The following is a 22569-nucleotide window of genomic DNA, read 5'->3' as shown; positions in this document are numbered from 1 at the left end:
AGAGGGACAGTGTCCTTAGAGCCTCTCTAGGGTTTTCCTGCTTCGAGTTCCTTGCATCAGAAGCTTTTAGGCCTTTGTTGGTCGTTCAGATCTGGTTTCGGGTCTGTCGGGTTCTGAAGGGTTGAATACTGATCCCTCGTCTTTAAGGTTACTTTCCTCTACTTATACGATAGGGTAATTTTTAATAACTAATTCTCTGTTCAACGCATATCGACTTAGGATAATTCGTTATGTAGACAAATTGAATAAAATTAACTACGGCTAGCCTAGTGTTCGCGATGATATATCGTATGCATATACAGTAGCCTAACCTAGCCAAAAGTATTCGCTGTACTACATATCGGTAGAGTGATTTTTATAGTGGCTAACGCTTTAGGCTCAAGGCATTCTGACTACGGATAATTCAGTACAGGTGTAATTGAAACGAACGAGAATCCGATCTTAGTATAATTCAATATGAATGTAATCGAACAGAATGAAGATCAGATTCTGTCCGACTAAAGCATTAATTGTATTGTATGTATCATCATATTAGCGTAGTACAAATACTAACTCGACAGTCATTCACGCTCTGGAATCAGCTGATGGCGAATACGGGTTTGCGTCGCCGTATCCACCTCATTCTTGTCCTGATTGGGTAGTGTAACTAACGTAACAACTCTTCCTCACTTAGGCCATGTTTGTCGTCTTGAAGGAGACGTGTTTTCAACTATGTTGGACATTTAACATAGTCAATAATGGTATCTTGTGGCATATAATCAGATGTCGGATATAAGGAATTCGTTTGTATGACGTCTTCATACGTTTAAAAGACTAATTGCTGTCAGTAATTACATTGTGCGTATGTCAATTACATTTACAAAAGAATTACCAGTCGTATTATCAAATTACAGTGACAACTGAAATTAATATTTGGCCTAATAGTTAATTTAAATGCCTTAAAATATGTGATTTATTACTTTTCAATTAAATTACAATTACACAAGCTTGTCAAAACAGTACTGTTGTAAGGAGGCGTGGCTTAGACAGACAATGATGCTGGCTAGTCTATTTCCGTGGTTCCAGATTCAACCATATTACTTGGTCTCGGCTAATTTTTTTGTTCCTAGTTAGCATAATGAGTATCTGGATACTTAACTTATGGAACGAAGTCATACTGTTCGTCTTACGATGTAATTTAAGGCCAAAATTTGACTAATACGTCTCATTGGAAGCTAGTATTTCCCTCAGGTTAGATAGCGTAAATTTAGCGATTCCGTTCGTTTTCACTCGTTTTCATAGGTATTACGAACCTTACACTTGATTAATCTTTGTCAGTGTGAAAACAACAGTAAATGTGCTCTTTCATGCTATTACTTTCTTTTACCACGGCTGCGTTTGATTCATACAAAAGCTTGGGACCTCTATCCAGGTTGCTGATGCACGTAATTTTGCCTTATCAGCTTCAGCTACATTTATAACATCAATACAGTAATTACCGTCACACGCGGATGAATACAATAAACGGATGTTGTTATCGGATTCGATTACTGTCGCACGCAGATCAATACAATAAAGTTATGTTGCAATAGGATTCGATCGTATTAGCAACAAGTTCTCGTTCAGTTGTTCATAGCTGTACGCAGTTATACGAGTATATATCATTAAGATAATACCTTTTAACTTAGAATAGGGTGCAAATTTATGGAGGTGGAGATGTTAGACGGTTGTAATTCTCTCTCTCTCTCTCTCTCTCTCTCTCTCTCTCTCTCTCTCTCTCTCTCTCTCTCTCTCACTTTCCTGATTTCATATTCTCTCTACTCATCCTGTTTTTCCACCCTCTCCTAACACTTGACTCATTGTGCAACACAAGTTTGACTCATTGGGCTGGTAAAACTCCTTTCTTTAATAATGTGCAACAGAGAGGTTTTTCTTCCTGTTACACCTTTTCAAACTTTTTTCTGTCAATTTCCCTTCAGCGCTGAATGACCTCATAGTTCCCAATACTCGGCCTTTGGCCTAAATTCTATTTTAAACCCTACAATCTCGCGGTCTGATGCACGATGCTGCCTACGCCAGCTGCGCGAGAGATATAGGAAGACTTATTTGCAATGTAGTTCCGATTTTAAATACTAACCCCATCGTAAAATCGAATTAACGCAAGTCAATTACGGTAGCTTCAATACGGACTGTATTCACGACCACGTCTTGAATAATTTTCCTGAATTTCTAATGTTTCTCAGATTATCGTGGGGAACAGAGTCGGTCTAGTTTTCTCTCGCCCAATTTTTCTGTTAAAACTTATAATGTCTTTACACAATCTTCTTTAGCTGCTCATTCTTCGGATGTCGCTTCGGAGTCTTCTCCCTCATCCTGTTTTTATTTGCCAATATCACAGCAGAGCCAGAGTTTTCATTGTTTCATCCTGAAATTTGGAGATGATTTCAATCTCTCTCTCTCTCTCTCTCTCTCTCTCTCTCTCTCTCCAGGGTTAAAGGAAATAATTTGGAGGGGCTGCCTTCGTAGCACCTTCCACGGATCCTGTAGTTCAAAGGCTGCTGGTGTTGATGCTTCAAGGCGGTATCCGCAACTCCGTATTTTCATCCTTCCTTGTTTTGAGACGTAATGTGTCCTCCGTAGTTCTTGAGGAGGCTACGGCAGTTGGAGATTCATCTGCGCCATCGTTGACTGTATCGATACCGGAAGTTAGTAATCTTCCTTCGTTCCCATTTATATACCTTAGGATTGTGAGACGTAATGTGCTTACCGCTGTAATTGCTGGGGGCTACGGCCGTTCGCAGTTCGTCTGCATCGTAGTTAGCACCTTTTGTGCCCTCGGCCCCCTTTCTTAGGGTAGCTGGTAATTCCTTCTGCGGCTCCCATTGGTTCCACAGTTCGTAACCTGTTATTAAAGCACTATGTACCGCACAGTTGGTTCTCCACCTGCACAATGTCGGCGCTAGGTGACTTTTCTCTCTCCTTATTTTCTCAACTTTTTCCTGCTGCTTTTCTGTTCCGTCTTTAAGGGGTTTTCAAGGTGGGTTCAACCTTGATTCCGTGTCTACTGGGAGTACTTCTTTCCCTCACTTGCTCCGGACTCCAGTCTAGGTTTACTACGTATTGGTAACGGGGTTAGTTGGATTGCGTTTTGCAACTTCTTCGCTCTTTAGGGGTGTTGCTCGCCTATTGTAGTCGTCCTGGTCTCGTGTCATAGTCACTGGTGAGTGCGGAGTTTCGACTTTCACAGTCAATTGAGACTGGTTCAAGGTTAGGTCATCGTCTTGGTTGGTACACGTTTGGCGCAACAATATGGGAGTGACTCGCATGGGTGGGCGTTCATCACCAAGGTATATTCGGCTTAGGTGTAATGTTATCGTCACTGGGTAGTGAGGGTATGCGCAGTAGAGTGACTAACTCTTAAAGGTTTTGCAGAACTGGTGACAGTTCGCTCTTGTGATTTTGTGAGTGGGTGGACAGCGGTCAGACAGCAGGGGTTACATCATGATGTCTGGGGAGAGTGCGGGTTGCGCAGTCGAGTACGACTTGCACAGGAGTTTAGCATCTTCTTGTTGGTATATCGTTGCGCAATCGGTCGGTAGGCTCAGATATGATGGGATCTTGTATGTCGTTTGGTATCGAGCAGCCAGGCGTAGTAGGTTCCGGGTTCTGGGGTGCTGCTCTTGTCGGGGTTCAGCTTTTCTCCTTTTCCTGTTCCGGTGTGGCTGGACAGGTCTGACAGAGGATAGATACCTTTGAAGAGAGACTCGTTTCCTAGTTGTGGGTTTTTTGTTTCTCCGCGAAGGAAGCGAGTATAACGGATTGTGGACTTTGTCCATTCCCTCTTTCCGCATTCCAGGCTCCGGAGGGATCTCAGTTAATTCAAGTAACGGTTGATACATTGTATTCAACCAAACCAGCAGTCTCTCAAACATCAAGTAGGCTAGTCTGGTTCGGCAAGTCGGGCAGTTTTTTGGGGAAGGACTTAAGCTAGCATCACTTTTCTGTATGAGGTAGCGGGTAACTCCTCTGCCGGAGTCCGACTTCCGGTTTACGAGTCAGTTGAAGTTTTTCTTTATTGGGTTCCTTCATTGATTCGTGTGGTAAGGGTTACGGATCATAAGGCTCATATTGGAAGACACCTTTCACAGCCACTCTGTGTGGATGTGGTGAGAGTTGATGGGTGTTTCTCTGAGCCTGGACTGTTTGATAACCTCTTCACTTTGGTTTCGAGGGGGTTTGCATACCAGACTAACATTTCTGAGGGTTATGCTATGTTCTTGTCAAGGAGAGGAGGGACTATTGTTAAATCATTGCCTCAGCGCTATCTGGACACTCATAAAAATGGGTTCTTAGTCAATCCAAGGGCGCAAGTATGCTGAGGGCTCCCCCTTGGCTTCCAGAGGAATGTTTCGCTGTCGGCGATTGTGTAGGTGGTTATTTGAGAGTTGTTGTGGTTTTTCACAACACCGTACCTTTAGGAATTTCAGTTTCTTCAGAGAGGTTACTCTCGGGGTCCCGTGACTCCCGTCGTTGCGGTAACTCAGTTTTATAGTTGGCTTGGTAGAGTTGGGGTGTTAGAAGTTTAGGGAAGCAGTGATAGTCGAAATGAACATCAGGGTGTTAGAAGTTTAGGGAGGCAGTGATAGTCTAATGAACTCTAGTGTTTCTGTTGGTCAAGCTTAGACAGAGTGTATTGTCCCTTAGGCCCTTGAGGTTAGGCAGATCCCAATGGTCATGTTGGAATAACTACTACTTCTTCAGCACAAGTCATCTACATCAGTGATCAGTAGAGAACTGAAGGTCCTGCACACTCGACTTCTCCTCCATACATGAGAGGCTACATAGCCACATGGGAGGTTCACCATTTGCCCTCCATACATGAGAGGTATAGAATACCACATGGGAGGTTCTTCAGACTCGGGCGGTACCTAGGACTCGACACCGACGGTATGGTACTTCCTATGCAAGCATCCTGACTTACTGAGCTGGACAACCAGGTGAGGAGATTTATTTTTTTTTTGCCTCCATGAATAAGAAGTATAGCTTATCACATGGGAGGTACTTCTGACTTAAACAGTACCTTAGACTCAACACTGATGTTGAAGTACTTTCTTTGCAAACATCCTCACCTCCGAGTCAGATAACTAGGTGAGGATACATGCTTTTATACATGCTAGGTTGCTTATGAGTTACCTGCGTATGTTCCGTGGACAGGTCGGGCTGAACGAGATTGACCCTGCCTCCGAGTAAATGTTGTTAATTCAGGTGTTCAGGGAGTGTATTGCAATATGAAGTTTTCATAATAAAACTAATATTGTAATACTTACCTGAACACCTGAATGATTCCCACCCTCCTCCCCACTTCAATTTGATAGTGAATGATTCAATTGAGGAATGAGGAGACAGGCCACTGGTGGCAGGTATTTGCGGCAGTGTTGCCAACGGTAACACAGGTAACTCATTTGACTAGATTTTACCTACAGCGTTGGTAACGCTGACAGTTAAAATTACCCACTTAGTGGGTAAATATGTGGGGATATAGTTCGGGCTGGTCAGTGACCAGGGCTAATTCAGGTAAGTATTACAATATTAGTTTTATTATGAAAACTTCATTTTAATTATCAGTCTCTTCTCAGATTTATTTTGTTTCAGTATAAAAAAATTGATAAATGTGGCTTCCATCCCTTTCACCAAATCCAGAGCTTTGCAAGTTTACTGTCATACAGGCTAAAAGCATTATTAAAGAATAATGTGTAGGAAATATAATTCTTCATATTGTTTTTCATCAAAGTGTGCATGGCATCTATCATGTGTTTTAAAGGAAAACTATTAGTATTGTAATTTTTCTCTACAAAATGTCTGGTTCTCAGGGTGCCCTGCTAATGCTTCTGAGAGGACATGAACTGGAACTTGTAGTTGCTGTGGGCCGGCTGGTTGGTTTGGAAAATTCAAATCTTGGAAATTCAGAGACTGCAGAAGCTGACCTTGCAATAATAAAAGGACTTATCTTCTCAGCTGTAAGATATCTCGTTTATCGTGCTATTCGACTGTCTCTGTGGAAGTTGGCCATTGATTTGACCAAGACTCTGCCTAAGGTATTTTTTTTTATATAATTTCTGTCAATTTATATAAAACTTTAGGTTGAGTAACAAATGTGTATTGGTTCTTAAGGTTCAAAGAAATACTGTACATACATTCTTATTGTTAAATCCCTGATATGATCAGAAAGTAATTTGCCAATATCTGGTGCAAATAGTAAACTTGTATTGGGAGTATATAGTATCACAATATACTGTACAATATGTACTTCAAAAATCCCTTGGTTAGAGTTTGAAATTAGATATGAGCCTGTTTAGTAAAGTCAAAGGTTTGGGAAGAGTTTAAATAGTTATTTTTATTATTTACAGTCTTTTGAATAGCGAAGAATTTGGAGTGTGCTGGAATGCTACTCAGGAAGCTTTGGAAATTAACCTTTGTGAATAACTATAACCAGTATAGAATACTGTAGAAAAGTGTTTTCAATTCCTTGTTGTCACTACTATCATTAGTATTAGCAATAATTTTTTAGATGAATCAAGAACAATGTTATAAAGAAATTCTCTTCTGTCATTATTTGCCCTATATCAGCTGAGCTAAATGATTTCCGTGATCTTTCACTCCATAGATTTTACTGTTTTTCAAAATGTACTCAAAGAATCTTATTTTCAACTTACTCAGGGAACAGACAGTACTGTCCTACAAGCTGAAGTTTTGATATCCTTCGTCGGAAGTCATGAAGAGCAGGAGTCTCTTTATGCTTATGCCGAATTCCCATCTCCTGTGGAATGTCCTGAAAAAGCGCTAGGACCTGTTTTGGATCAAGTTATGTACCTATTACTCTCGACCCAACCATATAAGGGTCTCAATAAAGCTTTGGAATTTTTACAAGGTAATTATGCCTAGAAACAGGGTATTTTGTAGTAAATAGCTTGTTTAATTTTTAGTGATATCATTCAGACTCTTTGTTCCCCATATATTCTCTGGTTTTCCCATGTTTGAATTAATGTCTTGTTAAAGAGTTACAGAAATAGGACCAGACACTATTTTGCCTTATTGATGTTAACTGGCAGAATGCATCCAGTACGCTATTTAATTCCATAATGAATTCCAGATCAGATAATTGGGGAGAATATTGATCGAGCAAGTGTATGGTACGTTCTCCGCCTGGTGCAGGCAATACCTCTTTCTCAGTGTGGAGGTCAGTGGGCTATACGAGGAAATCAGAGAGCTGGTTTACTTGCAGTGTCAGCCTACTTGGGAGCCATAAGAGCATCTGTTCTCGAATATGGTCCAGTTGTTCCCCATCTTTTGAGTCATGCGAGGTGGGTATCTCCTATTTAAGGGGCCTTTGAGATATAGAAGATTTTTTCCACTAGTGTGGGGGTTAACTCTCCAGAATAAGTAGACTTTTACTTCATATTTCCATAATCTTATCTCCATTGCAAGGTATTTGAATATTTTGAGATTAAGGCCTCCAAAGTCTACCATATGAGCCAATTTAGTGTAAACCATGTTGCAATATGAATAGGAAATAGAATACATTATAATGTAGATGATTAAATTTAGCCTTTGTACTTCGCATTGCAGACAGTTTACATTTACCTAATTTTCTTTGCAGTTATATTATGGAGAAGCACAGACCTGGTGGTTATGAATTTCTGAATGAGTTTATCGCAACAGCAAAAATAAAGTGAGTTATTACCAACTGTCGTAAACCGCTTAAGGTTTGGCACGATAAATAATACAAGTATGCATGCAAGTTTAGTGAGGTGGTGTTACCAATACCAGTTTATATAGAATTACATTATTAGTCAATAAATATAAAATTTTGGGGGGTTCCAAAGTAGTTTTTACAGATGCCATGTAACATGGTCAAATGTGGTATGGATCATGTGTGGAAACATATAGATCCTGTTGCTAGTTGCTAATTCTTATGTTAAATGGTGGTAACTTGAGGTAACTCTGAGACCTGACCTGACAAAATTTATTTAGGCCATTTCAGGATTTATGTATCAGTCAGTAGTGACAGTGATTGGAAGTTAGTACGTATTGCAAAAGTTTCAAGATGTTATGTAGGGATAATAGGTTTCTTTTGAAAAAAAAAAAAAAGTTTTGGCACTAGAACTTCCTGTTTGTAACACAGCTGTTTATGTATGGGGGAACCAGCTGACTTCAGATGACTATACAAAGTAAGTTAATGAATGTAATAAGCTAGTCCTTGAACAGTCAATTGGAGCAATTACCAATCCAATGTATTTGCTAGTGAATTTGAATACATATTCATGCTGCTGTAGGAAGCCATTTCAGAAGATAATGACAGAACTTCTTGCAACATTGAAAACCTATATGGCAGCTAAGGAGGCTTTGTTAATATTCTTCTTCTTTTCCCACCTTCACCCCTACTACATTAAGGGTTCGGTTCCCTGATGCGCCTTCTCCACTGCCTTCTATCAAAGGCATCATCCTCCACCAAACCTCTTCTCTCTATATCTTCCTTCACTTTATCTCGCCATCTAATTCTCTGTCTCCCTCTCGATCTTCTTCCTCTAACGGGTTCATTCCAAGCCCTGTGATCTTTAATAAGCCTGCCCTTCTTATTTTGTCATTTTTCCAATCTCTCAAGCAGCAGTATTCCCATAATCCACCTCAGCATTCTCATCTTTGTTCTCTTAAGCTTTAAGCTTTACTTCCTTTTTTCTTCTTAGAGCTCACGTTTCTGATCCCTACATTAACACTGTGCTACAGATCTTGACTTACAGCTTGATTGGTACTTTCTTATCACATACTACTCCCACTACCTCTTTCCACTTCCCCCATGCAGCTTTAGTCCTACTGTCTTCAGCCTCACACTCTCCCTCTTGGTTTTAAAGTATTTAAACTTTTCCACCCAATTTATAATAGAGTCTCATCTTTCTTGTATTTCTGTCCTGCCTCTGTCTTCCCTACAGCTCGCCAAAACTTGTTTTATTCACATTCACCTTTAAGCATTCCTCTCTAAAGACTCCTGCCACTCTCCAACCCTTCTCTGTAGTTCTTCCCAATTTTCAGCAGTAATCACTAGATCATCGGCGTACAACTCCCACAGCTATTCATTCCTGCTTTCTTCACTTAGCACAGCCATGACCATGGGCTTAATGCTGACCCTTGGTGTAAACCAACACTATCTTCTGTTGAGGCCATTCATTGAGCAGTTAATGTTTTAAGAAGTATCCATGACCAAAATTTTTCTTCAGTGTAATTTTTAGCTTTTCTTTTGTTCATTCAAGCCCATCATTCTTAAATTGTTTAGACAAAGAAAAGTCAAGATAAATGACTTGTCACCTTCGCTTGTAACTGCTGTATACAAATTTCATTTTTGCTGTTTGAACATAAGATACCTGGCCGATTTATAAGAAAGATACCTGGCCATTTATAAATCATATTTGTTAACCAACCAGGTGGGATCAAGGAGATTCTAACTGGGGTGTAGACACGACTGAAAGTCCAGAAATGTGGAGCGACGTTGGGGTAACTCGAGTTAGTGGCTCTCATCTCCCCCGCCACTCAGACTCCCAGATATGCTGCATAACTAATCGCATTATTAAGGCAAGTTGCTTTCAGGAATCTTTTTAGTGACATAACCAGTACTGTAGTTGATGAAATATTTTGACCAGTTAAGATTAAGATACAGATATGAGAGTAAATGATAATTGCTAAAAAAAAAAAAAAAAAAAAAAAAAAATACAGACAGACCTATAAACTTATTAGGAATGGAATGGAATATAAAATTTTGTACATGAACTTTCCTGCCAGATATAGCTTACGTCTCTGACGTCACGACAGAATTCAAAACTCGCGGCAAACGCGACCGGTAGGTCAGGTGATCTACCCCACCCGCCGCTGGGTGGCAGGTGTATGAACCAGTCCCCCTTTCCAGTCATATATTTTCTGTCGCCGGTGTCGACTACATCTGTTGTCGATACCTCTCGATTTTGGATTATTACTCGTTTTCGCCCTGGATTGTTTCATCGGATTTTTGGTGAAGTACCTGCTCCTTGGCTTGGCATTTGCGATTTGTGGACCGGTTTTTGATTATTCTTTTGATTATTCTTGGAATTTCATTATGTCTGATTTAGAGATTAAGAAATCAACTATGTTCAGAGTTTGTTCTGTTAGCGATTGTAAGGTGAGGCTACCGAAAGCTGCGGTAGACCCTCACACAGTATGCATGAGGTGTAGGGGGAATGACTGCTCATTTATTAACCCTTGTAATGAATGTGGAAAATTGAATGAAGAAGAATGGAAGGCGCTTTCTTCTTATGTAAGAAAGCTTGAGAAGGACAAGGTTAGGAAAGCTTCATCTAGGAGTTCTAGTAGGTCTCGCGCTAGCGAGTTTGAAGTTGATAACCCTGTTGTAGACATAGCGCCTTTACCAGTTTCAGCCCCTGCTCCCTGCATCGAACCCGAAGATGCGCCTTCGGAGGTGGACACTATGAGAGCCACTATTCGCAGCATGGAGTTGAAAATTAAAGTGCTAGAAGGTAAGAGTGATAGTGATTTGTGCAGTGATCCCAGTGCAGTGGAGGGTGCGTCTGATCGGCTCCCTAATGCTTCTAGGCCTAGACCTCTTCCAGACTCCCAGACCCAGTGGAGGAGGAAAGTCGAAAGCCGCAGGAAGGTTAGGGAGAATCCCCACCGGTCAGGCGTCCCCTCGGTAGCGCCTGATGTTCGCTCCCAGGCTACCTTGGATCGCACCAAGAGAGAAGTCTTCGGCAATGCTTCTCGTCTTCGCCTTCTCTTTCGCCCAAGCGTGGTTGGAGCTCCTCAGAAGCTTCTCGGCCGTCGAAGAGAGCCTGGCAAGCTTCTTCCGCTTTCCCCTCCAGCCCTGAAGTTTTTTCAGAAGATCTTGGATTGGATGTGAAGAAACCGAGGATTTCTTTGGAGTTTCGCTCTCCTAGTAAGGATCGAGCTGCGTCTCCTGTGAAGGACTTTGTTAAATCTCCTACACGTGTTTTGGCTAGTCTGCAGGCGCAGATTACGGCTCTGGCTGACTCATTGATTGTGACTTCTCGTCGTAGGAAGGACGTCTCGCTCCCGGTAAAGAAGTCCAGGCGCTCTTCTCCAGGTTTTCGCTATTCGTCAGTAACCGCCCTCTCTCCAGGATTGGATCGTAGTACGAGGCGCTCTTCAACGGACAGGCGCTCTTCAACGGACAGGCGCTCTCCTGCGGACATCGTTTCTCCGTCGGACGAGAGGCATGCTTCCCGTAGACGAGCCTCTCCCGACAGGCGCTCGTCTCGAGACAGGATCTCTCCCGCTGGCAGACGCCAGGAGCCTAGTAGGCGTTTTTCTCATGGTAGCCACTCTCCTTCAGGCTTCCGCTCTCCTGTGACCAGACGCCCTTCGGTAGACAGGCGCTCTTCTCCTGTCAGCCGCCCTTCGGTAGACAGGCGCTCTTCTCCTGTCAGCCGCCATTCGCTTAGCAGGCACCAAGAGCCTGGTAGGCTCTCTTCTCCTACAAGGCGATCTTCTACCGATTTTCGCTCTCCTCGAGTTAGGCGCCGGGAATCTGTCAGACGCTTCTCTCCTGGTAGGCGCTCGTCGCCAGAGATTCGCTCTCCTCGCAGCAGGCGCCAAGAGCCTGATAAGCGCTTCCCGCATGGCAGGCGCTCTTCGCCAGGCAGCCGCTCTCCTTTAGACAGGCGCCAGGAGCCTGATAGACGCATTTCGCCTAGTAGGCGCTCTTTGCCAGATTTTCGCCCAGCGTTCGTTAGGCGCCAAGAGCCTAGAGTACGCCCTCATCCGGACAAGAAGGAGTTTTCAGGCAGAATCTCAACGGAAGTTATGACTTCCCCGGTTAGATGTCAGAGTTCTTCCAAGGATGGACTCTCGGCTGAGGACAAGACAGCCTATCATCGTAAACGATCGTGAAGGATCTTCGGCGGAAGAACAGGATCCCTCGGAAGAAGAAATTCCTAAAGATTCCTCCGTTTCCTCATACAAGCGTTTGACGGACCTGTTGCTTCAGGAATTCGGAGACGCCCTTTCTCCTGTCGCCCCGCCCTCGCCTCTATCGTTATTTTCGACCTCGAAAACTTCGAAGGTTTCATCCTGTGTCAGGATGAAGCCTGCAATCTCTATGAAGAAGGCGCTTAGAGGTTTTGGTGAGTGGCTTCTTTCGAAGGAAGAGAAAGGGAAGACGGTGTTCTCTTTCCCTCCTTCTAAGCTAACTGGAAACCTAGGATTCTGGTATGAATCGGGAGAACCCTTGGGCCTTGTTCTTCCCTCCTCGGCAGACTCGGACTTCTCTTCACTGGTGGATTCCTCTCGACGCTCTGCCCTCATGTCTGCTAAGACGACATGGGGGATGAATGAGCTTGACCACCTGTTGAAGGGAATGTTCCGAGTCCTGGAGGTATTTAACTTCCTAGACTGGTCTTTGGGCGTTTTGGCCAAGAAGACGCAGACCCCGGATTCCATTTCACCTGAGGATCTTATCAGTGTTCTCACGTGTATGGATAAGGCAGTGAGAGATGGATCGAGTGAAGTAGCTTCCCTTTTCGGAGCGGGAGTAATCAAGAAAAGATCTGTTTACTGTTCGTTCCTGACGAAATCAGTATCTCATGCTCAGAGAGCCTCTCTCCTGTATTCTCAGCTCTCTCCTTCAAACTCTTCCCGCCTAAAATAAGATCATTCAGGATGTTTCTTGTGCCCTTTCAGCTAAGGCTACACAGGACATGCTAGCCCAGTCTACCAGGAAGCCTCACACTTCTTTCCAGGCTAAAACCAAGAGAGAGACTCCAGTTAGGCAGGAGCCCTTTCGAGGAGTCCCTCCTGCCAGAGCTTCTTCCTCTAGAGGATCTAGACCCGCTAAACGAGGGAAGACCTTCTCTAGATCCATCAAGAGGGAAGAAGTAGTATTCAAGTTCTCCAGACATCAGTGGGTGCCAGACTACTGAAGTTTGCCGACGTCTGGGCCCAGAAAGGGGCGGACAACTGGTCACTCTCGATTGTCCGCAAAGGCTACCTCATTCCCTTCTTATCAAGACCTCCGTTGACGACGACTCCGAGGGAGTTGGTAGCCAAGTACAAGGACCCCATTATGAATCAAGCCCTCTCTCTAGCAGTAGATCTTATGCTGGAGAAGGAGGCGATAGAACTAGTGAAAGATCCTCATTCTGCGGGTTTTTACAACAGACTGTTCCTAGTTCCCAAGAGCTCAGGAGGATGGAGACCGGTTCTGGATGTAAGCGCCCTGAATGTCTTCGTAGAAAAAAGGAAGTTCACCATGGAGACAACTTCTTCAGTGTTGGCGGCTCTTCGTCCAGGGGACTGGATGGTGTCCCTAGATCTTCAGGACGCTTACTTCCATGTGCCTATCCATCCTTCTTCACGGAAGTTTCTGAGATTCATGATGGGAGGGAAGATCTTCCAATTCAGGGCCTTGTGCTTCGGCCTTTCGACAGCCCCTCAAGTTTTCACGGGTTTAATGAAGAATGTAGCGCAGTGGCTACATTTGGAGGGAGTGAGGCTGTCTCTCTATCTAGACGATTGGCTGATCAGAGCAAGCTCACAAGAACGATGTCTGGAGGACCTACAAAAGACACTGACTTTAGCAAGTTCGTTGGGGCTTCTGGTGAACTTCCAGAAGTCACAATTAATCCCCAGTCAAGAGCTGATATATCTGGGGATTCGGATGGTTTCTCCGGATTTTCGGGCATATCCGTCACCAGAGAGGATTGCTCGTTGCAGAGAGAAACTAATGACCTTCCTAGAGAAAGATGCATGCACAGCGAAGGAGTGGATGAGTCTGTTGGGGACACTCTCCTCGCTGGAGCAATTCGTTTCTCTAGGAAGGTTGCATCTCAGACCTCTCCAATTCTTCCTTTACCGGAATTGGAGGGGTCTCTCTCTAGATCTGGAATTCTCCTTCATGATATCAAAAGGAATCAAGAAGGACCTTCTGTGGTGGGCAGACCCTCTCCGATTTGCAGAAGGTCTGTCTCTGTACATGCCAATCCCGAACCAAGTATTGTTTTCCAACGCGTCGGAGACGGGTTGGGGTGCGACCCTAGGGTCAAGAGAAGTGTCAGGCACCTGGGAGGGGGAACAGGTGTCCTGGCACATCAACAACAAAGAGTTGATGGCAGTGTGGTTGGCGTTAAAAGCCTTCGAGCCCCACGTCCGAAATGCTATAGTTCAGCTCGGACAACACCACAGCCTTGGCTTACATAAGAAAGCAGGGGGGGACACACTCCTTCTCCCTGTACGAAACAGCAAAGGGCTTGCTGTTGTGGTCTCAGGCAAGGAAGATCGTTCTCCTCACCAGGTTCATACAGGGAGAAAGGAATGTCAGGGCCGATCTCCTGAGCAGGAGGGATCAAGTGCTCCCCTCGGAGTGGACTCTGCACTCAGAAGTTTGCCAAGACCTGTGGAGGTTATGGGGCAGACCTCATATCGACCTATTTGCGACAGCAAAGAACAAAAGGATAGACCTCTACTGCTCCGCGATCTCAGACCCAGGAGCAGTGTCAGTGGATGCTTTCCTTCTAGACTGGAGAGGTCTGGACGTCTATGCCTTTCCTCCATTCAAGATTCTGAGTCAAACACTCAGAAAGTTTGCGGCCTCGGAAGCGACAAGAATGACGCTGGTAGCTCCATTCTGGCCGGCCCAAGATTGGTTCACAGAGGTACTGGAATGGCTGGTGGACTTTCCAAGAGCTCTTCCACAAAGAGTAGATCTGCTCAGACAACCCCACTTCGACAGGTATCACAAAAACCTCCCCGCTCTCAATCTGACTGGCTTTCGACTGTCAAAAGTCTTGTCAGAGCGAAGGGGTTTTCAGCTAAGGCAGCGAAGGCTATCGCCTCAGCTAGAAGGCCCTCTACCTTTAGAGTCTACCAGTCGAAGTGGGACGTCTTTCGCCGTTGGTGAAGAAACCAGAAGCTTTCCTCTTCCAGTACCTCTGTGACCCAAATTGCATATTTCCTGGTTTTTCTCAGGGAAAAATGCAGTCTTGCAGTTTCAACCATCAAAGGATATCGGAGCATGTTAGCAGCTGTGTTTAGGCACAAGAACCTAGATATCTCCAACAACAAAGATCTACATGATCTGCTAAGATCTTTCGAAACTTGCAAGAAACCCTCGACTGAAATTCCGAGCTGGAATCTGGATGTGGTTCTTCGTTTCCTGAGGTCCTCGAAGTTTGAACCACCCCAGTCATCTTCTTTCAAGGATCTTACGAAGAAGGCTCTGTTTCTTTTGGCTTTAGCATCTGCCAAGAGAGTTAGCAAGCTTCATGCTCTAGAAGGAAGGGTAGGTTTCAAAGGAGATTCCGTGATTTGTTCCTTCCTTCCTTCTTTTCTAGCTAAGAACGAGAACCCCTCAAATCCTTGGCCAAGGAGTTTGAGGTTCCAGCTTAGCTCCCCTGGTAGGGGAAGAGCCAGAAAGAACTCTTTGCCCTGTGAGGAGTTTAAGATACTACCTCCAGCGGAAGAAGTCTCTTAAGGGCATTAAGGACAGACTTTGGTGCTCTGTAAAGGATCCCAGTAGACCATTGTCTAAAAATGCTTTGTCCTTCTTTATTAGAAGCCTCGTGAAGGAAGCACATTTGGCTTGCGGTGAGGATCAGTTAAAGCTTTTGAAAGTCAAGGCTCACGAGGTAAGAGCCATTGCTACGTCCTTGGCTTTCAACAAGAATATGTCACTCCAGAATCTGATGAAAGCAACATTCTGGAGATGCAATTCAGTATTCGCGAACCACTACCTTAGAGACGTCAAGATTACTTACGATAAGTGCTTCGCGTTAGGCCCGTACGTATCGGCGGATTCAATGCTGGGGCAGGGAGCTGAAGCATATCCTTTGTAAAAAATTTTTCCCTTATTGTTTGTATTGTGTTTTTATGGTTGTTTGAAAGAGGATGCGGGTAGGCATCTCTTTCTATTCGTATTGCTAACATTAGAATGGTTAGGTGATCTGTTTGTGCTAGAGCTCCCTGCATTGGTAGTGGTCAGGCTCTGTCATTTAAGAGGGCGAATCCCCATTGACATGATCCGACTTGGATTCTACTGAGTAAGCGGATATCAAATCCTTTCGGTAGACCCAAAGAGTCTTTTCAGCTGTAGGTCACGCCCTCGCTGTAGCTCTTCAGGCTTTGCAGACTAATAGACAGTACCTATAAAGTCTTCAGCCTTATCAGGTAAGAACCAAGGTTTGTTAGTATCCTACAACAGATGTTGTTTCCCCTTTTTCCTTGTTAGCTCTGTCTCTTTCCCTCCACCAAGGGTGTCAATCAGCTAAGTATATATCTGGCAGGAAAGTTCATGTACAAAAATGATTGTTATTTTACAAAGTTTTGTACATACTTACCTGGCAGATATATACGATTGATGGCCCTCCCAGCCTCCCCTCAGGAGACAGGTGGAAGAGAAAATATGACTGGAAAGGGGGATTGGTTCATACACCTGCCACCCAGCGGCGGGTGGGGTAGATCACCTGACCTACCGCTCGCGTTTGCCGCGAGTTTTGAATTCTGTCGTGACGTCAGAGACGTAAGCTAAGTATATCTGCCAGGTAAGTATGTACAAAACTTTATTGTAAAATAACAATATCATTTTAAGCCAAAGGCCAAGCACTGGGACCTGTGAGGTCATCCAGCACTGAAATTTAAACTCATTAGCTATATTTTAAGCCCATATATAGTACAGTAGACATGAGAATGTTTTGGGATTACTTCAGCTATTAGTTTTTCTTCTCGTATTGTGAAATTAGAAGCTGTGTGCATTTCGGTAGCTTTAAGGTCAGTCATGTGCTGTTCTTTGTAAAAATACTTTAGTAATTTGATGCTTGAAAAGGTTCCTGGTTTCTTTATTGACTATATTGTTCAGTGTAAAAGTTAATGCTATAAAGTTAATATACATTAAATAATTTTCTATTTTAAAAACTATGGATTTGCATTGCAGGGTTCAAGCTATTTTCTTGAAAACGGTGAGTCAGTTATGGGACTTAACGATGCTTTAATGTGGGCAAAAGTTCATCCGTATTCACCTCTTGGTACTGGGCATAGATTGAGTCCCTTCTGAGATGGACATGACTTCAAAAGGTACTTTGTGTAAAAGGCCACGTCAGTATCAAAATACAGAAGGGTAAGAGGTACTCTTGCAGGGCCTTCTCTGTAGTACGGAGTGATTTCCATAGAAACTGGAAAAGCAACACTAAAGTTTCAAAGCTAATTTATTTTTTACTGTTAAAAGTTATTGACTGTGAATTTGGTGCTGAAAATTAGATAAAGACTATTTGTTACTATCAGTTACAAAAACTTTATTGTATGTGAAGTTTCATGTACAGTGTCTTGTCAGATTTTTAACACACTGAAATAGTTTAAAATCCCGAGAGTTCATCTTGAAGTTGTAGTAGTATGCATACAGTTTGTGGACTTCAGCCGACAGGAAATGCAGACATCACGTTGCAATATTTTAGCAGCCAAAGCACTTGCTGTTTAAAAAAATCACCCTAGTTCTACTGCCAGCCTTTGAAGGCATTGCTGTTAACCTTTTTTTTTTCATTGTTGCATTTTTAGCAAATTTGCTACTTGACTTTCGAGTTCACCATAAGTGTCTTATGGTAATTAACATCTCAGTGTCTGGTCAGTTAAACTGTAGGTGCTTAATGCCATAGCTTCTTAATCTTCCCGGGTATGAAAATACAAAAGGCCAGGTTTATAGTTTTCTAAGAATTCCTTCTTTAGAAACAGCTTTAAATGGAATCTATGCAAGCTTATAGGCAGGATATATTCATACATAAATCTAGGGGGCACCAGCTTAATACATTTCACCAGGGTCATAGAAATGCTGGAAAGTCCAAGATCGTCTGTGTGAATGAACTTCGATGTAGTTTTAGAAATCATTGTGAAGATAATTATCAGTCCAATTATTTATTAATTTTCTTTGCAAAAAACTCTTGGATTTTAAAAGAAAACTTGGTGAGTAAGAATACCTAAACTTGATTAACATTGCAATGCTGGAAGCTTCATAATCTGAAGTCTTTGGTAATACTTAAGCTATAGAATTTGGGAGCAAAATATGAACATGATATGAGAGACACGCAAGAGATGTTTTTGAGGTGGCATTAGGGATGCCAGATATTCATACGATCAATCAGCAATGGTAATTATAGGACTATAATTACTTACTTTGAAGAACTCCGAAGACTTCTTGTTTTATTTAATGGATTCTTTTGGATTTAAAAGTGAAAACTGTATTTTTAAAGAAAATCTTCAGGTGTGTATTTAAATTACAAACTTTGGATTTTAACATGCCTCAGTAACCAAGAAGGACCATACAACAAAGGGCTGAATAGCTGCTCGAGTCAGCAAAGGAAAGATTAGCATTGATAACACATCCGGATAGATAGAGTATCCTGTGTCAAGTGTTCTCACTCTTGAACTGTTAACAAATGACTACCATAATTTTCATCCTTTACAGTTATGTAGTTATATTGTGTTATTCTGAAAACTTGCTGGATGGCTTATCTAGATATTGAATGACCTGACCTAGATATATTCAGTTGTCTTCAGGGGAACCAAGACTTGGCTTACCAGGAAATTTGTGGGGCAACTCAGGAGTACATTATTGACAGACCTAGACAATGCATTCATCATGGTTTCTGGGCATCAAAACAGCCTATATGTACTAGGATTGTGTACTTCAGTGAAACTAGACCACCATGGCTTAGAGGATTTGGTTTTGAGCCGGGACGATGATTAGATTTATGCAACAGTATCAACAGAGACAAATACTGTACCGCACACTTGGCCTTGGTGATCTGCTTGCATATACGTGACTGGTTTAACCTTTCAATATTCATCTTGTTTTCAAGGGGACAAAAACCTAGCTTTCTTAGAAATTGACTGGGTGAATGCATGGATGTTACTGGCTGATCAGACCTGGAAGATGAATCCAAACTTTTCAAGACCAAGGCCCAGTCTACCTGGAAATTAGTTGGGCAACTTGGGTTCAGTTAACATGGACTCCCAACCTACCTACATGAAGGTAGCTAGTCAATCCAGGTATGTCCCTGGGATTCTGGTGGTTATGAGGATGACAGTTCCTGAATTTGTGTTGTTCTTAAAATCCAGCAGATTGAAACTCATGACGAACTAGTGCCACAAAGGAGCCAGTCAGATGCTTGGGAATTCATGAGGTTGGTGAAAGTGGGCTATTCAGAGGGAGACTTCATGTAATGCAAAGGCAAGGAGAATCGGTAGTAGTACTCAGATATGAGTGAATGAAGCTGTGAAATTCGAAAGGTGGGACGTCATCAGTGACTTAGTCTTTGAAGTAGCTAATTGATAAAGGTAAAACAAATATTTTGGTAACAGTATCCAGTTTCAAACCTGCTATTTTCCCCTTGGAATATCCTACCAACTCAACCACTTATTGAAAACCTCTGATACACAAGAGTGAGAGTACTTGACAAGTTTTGATATCTAGTCTCACCCATCATGTCATTGCATCACTGACTTTATTAGACATTTGGTATCATACCCTTTATTATTGAGGCAGGTCTATTATGGTTTCATACCCTTTTTTTATTGAGGCAGAAGTAAAAATAAGAAGTCTGATGTAGACGTGATAAGTCATAGCATTTGTTATTTTTACATACATTTATGTATATACATATGAATATCAGCCTTGTTTTGCTTTACACTTTTTGGGTAAGGGATAAGTTAGAGGACTTGGCAGGTGTAATGTCAAGAATTTTTTTTTTCCTTTCAAAGATTACTGTTAGTTCCCATACATTTTCTGTAAGACTATTTAATTGACGTGAAAAGTCTGCCAGTGTCGGCAAACTCCTCTGGGCATGAGAAGTTCAAGGAGGGCCATTGCATTGTGTAGCATTAGAGACGTTGATAATGATGGTGAATGTTGTGGGAAGAACACCTATTGCTTGACAATATTTAAAAATTATCATTGAATAACATGCTCCAATCAGTAATATTCTGAAGAATTAGGGTAAACTTAACAAGTAAATGTTTCCTGTCTCCCTTACAAAGATATATGTAGTGTGCTGTACTTGGAAAAAAAAAAACCGTCTTTGGCACAAATACACGTATATCTCTTACTCTGATCACAGTAATTAAGGATGTAAAGTACATTTACACTTTTCTTGTACCCCTTTGTTTTGGTATTGGAGCCTTTAAACTCATCGTGTAGGTTAGAGAAAGCTTTTTACTCCTTCGAAGTACTGAAAGCTTATATAGAAATATGCTCCACTCTGCCTTGAGAATCTTATCATTCTTTTACTTACTGTGCACTTAGCAGAAGAGCTTAGTTTTTGTACATACTGAATGTAATTTTAATGAAAAATTCTGTACCATCATTAATAGCTTTGTCACCAATTATTAGCTTTAAATAGAATTTGATAGTCCCACTCAAAGAGCTTTGCAACCACAAACAAACTAGGTTCTTAGTATAGGTACAATTAAATAGTATCATACTCTGTAGTCTTTTGTGTACTATAATTTTCAGTAACTTATAGATAAATCTGGTTATAAAAATTCAAACGTTTCTTGTAGCATCGTCTCAATAACTTCTAAGTAAAAAAAATTTAAAAATTTTACATAAGTTTTTATACCATAATCTACAATGTCCAGATTTTTGAAACATAATCTCAATAATGTCTATATATATATATATAGTATATATATGATATATATATTGATATATATATATATAGTACATATATATATATATATATATATATATATATATATATATATATATATATATATATATAATAATATACATACATACATACATTACATTCATTTTCATACATACATACAAATCAATGGTAAAGGATGGAAAACCTGGGGGGGCAACCAAGTCCTTATGGGTGCCGGTCCCAAGCCCGGATAAAATAGGGAGGGTTGGTGTCAGGAAGGGGCATCCTGGGCTGTAAAAATCTGTGCCAAAACCAAAAAATGGAATGAGCCGAAATATGGAAAGAGGTAATGCTAGGGCGTACTCCCCGGTAAACGACGCACAGAGACATCGCCTAACTCTGTGTAAGGCGAGGGGCTACTGCATCAGGAGTGGGTGCAGCTAAAGAAGCGAGCTCACAATTGGGTTCAGAGTATGTCAGCTAAAATGTTGGGTCCATGACTGGGAGAGGTAGAGGAATTGGCTGACTTGATGAGAGAAAAGAAAGTAGATGTTGTGTGTGTGCAAGAACAAGGTGGTTTTTTTTTTTTGGAAAGGAAATAAAGCTAAAGAGTTGGGAGATGGATATAAGCTATATTATAGTGGAGCAAATAAACAAGGTAGAAATGGAGTTGGCATAGTACTGTCTAGTGAACTAAAGAACTCGGTAATAGAAGTGCATAGAAAGAATGACCGTATCATCAGATTGAAGATATGTTAATGGAGGAGAGATTTTCCTGAATATTATAAGCGCATATTGCACCACAAGGTTGGTTTTGCACAGAAGAAGAGAAGGGTTGGAAATTTCTGGAGAGACATGGATGGAATAATGCAAGAACTGGAAGAGCATGAGAGGGTGATAGTTGGGGCAGATTTGAATGCATGTCGGAAGTGAAAATGAGGCGATTGGGCGGGTGCATGGGGGCCTTGGGAATTGGGGGAGAGAAACCCAGAAGGAGAGAGTGTAGTGGACTTTGCTGTGTGTCATTCGAACATGGCAATAGTAAAACACATTTTTTGAGAAGAAAAGAGAACACCTAATAACATATAGGAGTGGGGGAAGATTCTTTCCCAGATAGGACTATCTTATAAAAGGATAAATCTGTGGAGGTCAAGAACTGCAAAGTTATTCCAGGCGACCATGTAGCCCCCCCACACAGGCTGCTATGTATGGACTTGAAGTTGAAAAGGGGAAAGAAAAACCAAAGCTAAAGGGATAAGGAAAATTAAAATGGTACGAATTACAGAAGGAAGGGGATAAGAAGAGAGAGTTTAAGAGGAGGTTGGGTTTTGGAGGATATTGATATAGGGATGAAGATTGTTCAAGAATGGTGGGCACGAAATGCAAACAGTAATAAGAAGGGCATGGAAAGGAGCTGCTAGGAGAGACATCTGGTATCATATGGGAAGAAAAGGAAAATAGTTGGTGGTGGGATGAAGACATTGAGAAAGTAGTAAAAGATAAGAAAGGAGGCAAAGAAAAGTGGGAAGAGTCACAGTCAGTGGAAGACAGAAATAGGTACAGAGAGAAAAACAAGGTGGTGAAAAAAGGTGGTAGCCCAGCTAATAAAGCAAAGTCGTATGATGATGTGTATAATGAAGCTGGGGACAAAGGAAGGATTTAAAGAAGATGATGAAGCTATCAAAGGCTAGAAATAAGAGCACCAAAAGATATAACACACATCAAACAAATAAAGAATCAAGAGGGTGTAGTGCTTAGAAAGGGGAGGAAGACATTGTGAAGAGATGGAAAGAATATTTCGAACGTTGTTAAATGAAGAAATAATAGACTAATAAGAGAGGATGGGCAAGTGAACATTGCATGGTAATGAGGTTTTCTAGGCAAGAGGTTACTAAATGCACTGAAG

At 42.0% G+C, this 22569-nt stretch overlaps 1 protein-coding gene across 1 annotated transcript in view; it reads left to right on the top strand.

Annotated features, from left to right (window-relative positions):
• LOC135219150 (WD repeat-containing protein 17-like) overlaps positions 1-20501 on the top strand; it is a 188325-nt gene extending 167824 nt beyond the window's left edge. The window contains 6 exon segments of the mRNA XM_064255667.1: positions 5850-6074; positions 6697-6907; positions 7130-7340; positions 7637-7708; positions 9456-9603; positions 16961-20501. Of these exon segments, the coding sequence (XP_064111737.1) occupies positions 5850-6074; positions 6697-6907; positions 7130-7340; positions 7637-7708; positions 9456-9603; positions 16961-17080 (987 nt within the window). The 3' untranslated portion in view covers positions 17081-20501.
• The last annotated feature ends 2068 nt before the right edge of the window (positions 20502-22569 follow it).

This window comes from Macrobrachium nipponense, chromosome 19 (genome assembly GCF_015104395.2).
Source record: "Macrobrachium nipponense isolate FS-2020 chromosome 19, ASM1510439v2, whole genome shotgun sequence".
In the NCBI taxonomy this organism is placed as follows: domain Eukaryota; kingdom Metazoa; phylum Arthropoda; class Malacostraca; order Decapoda; family Palaemonidae; genus Macrobrachium; species Macrobrachium nipponense.
This window is presented reverse-complemented; position numbering and strand designations above follow the sequence as displayed.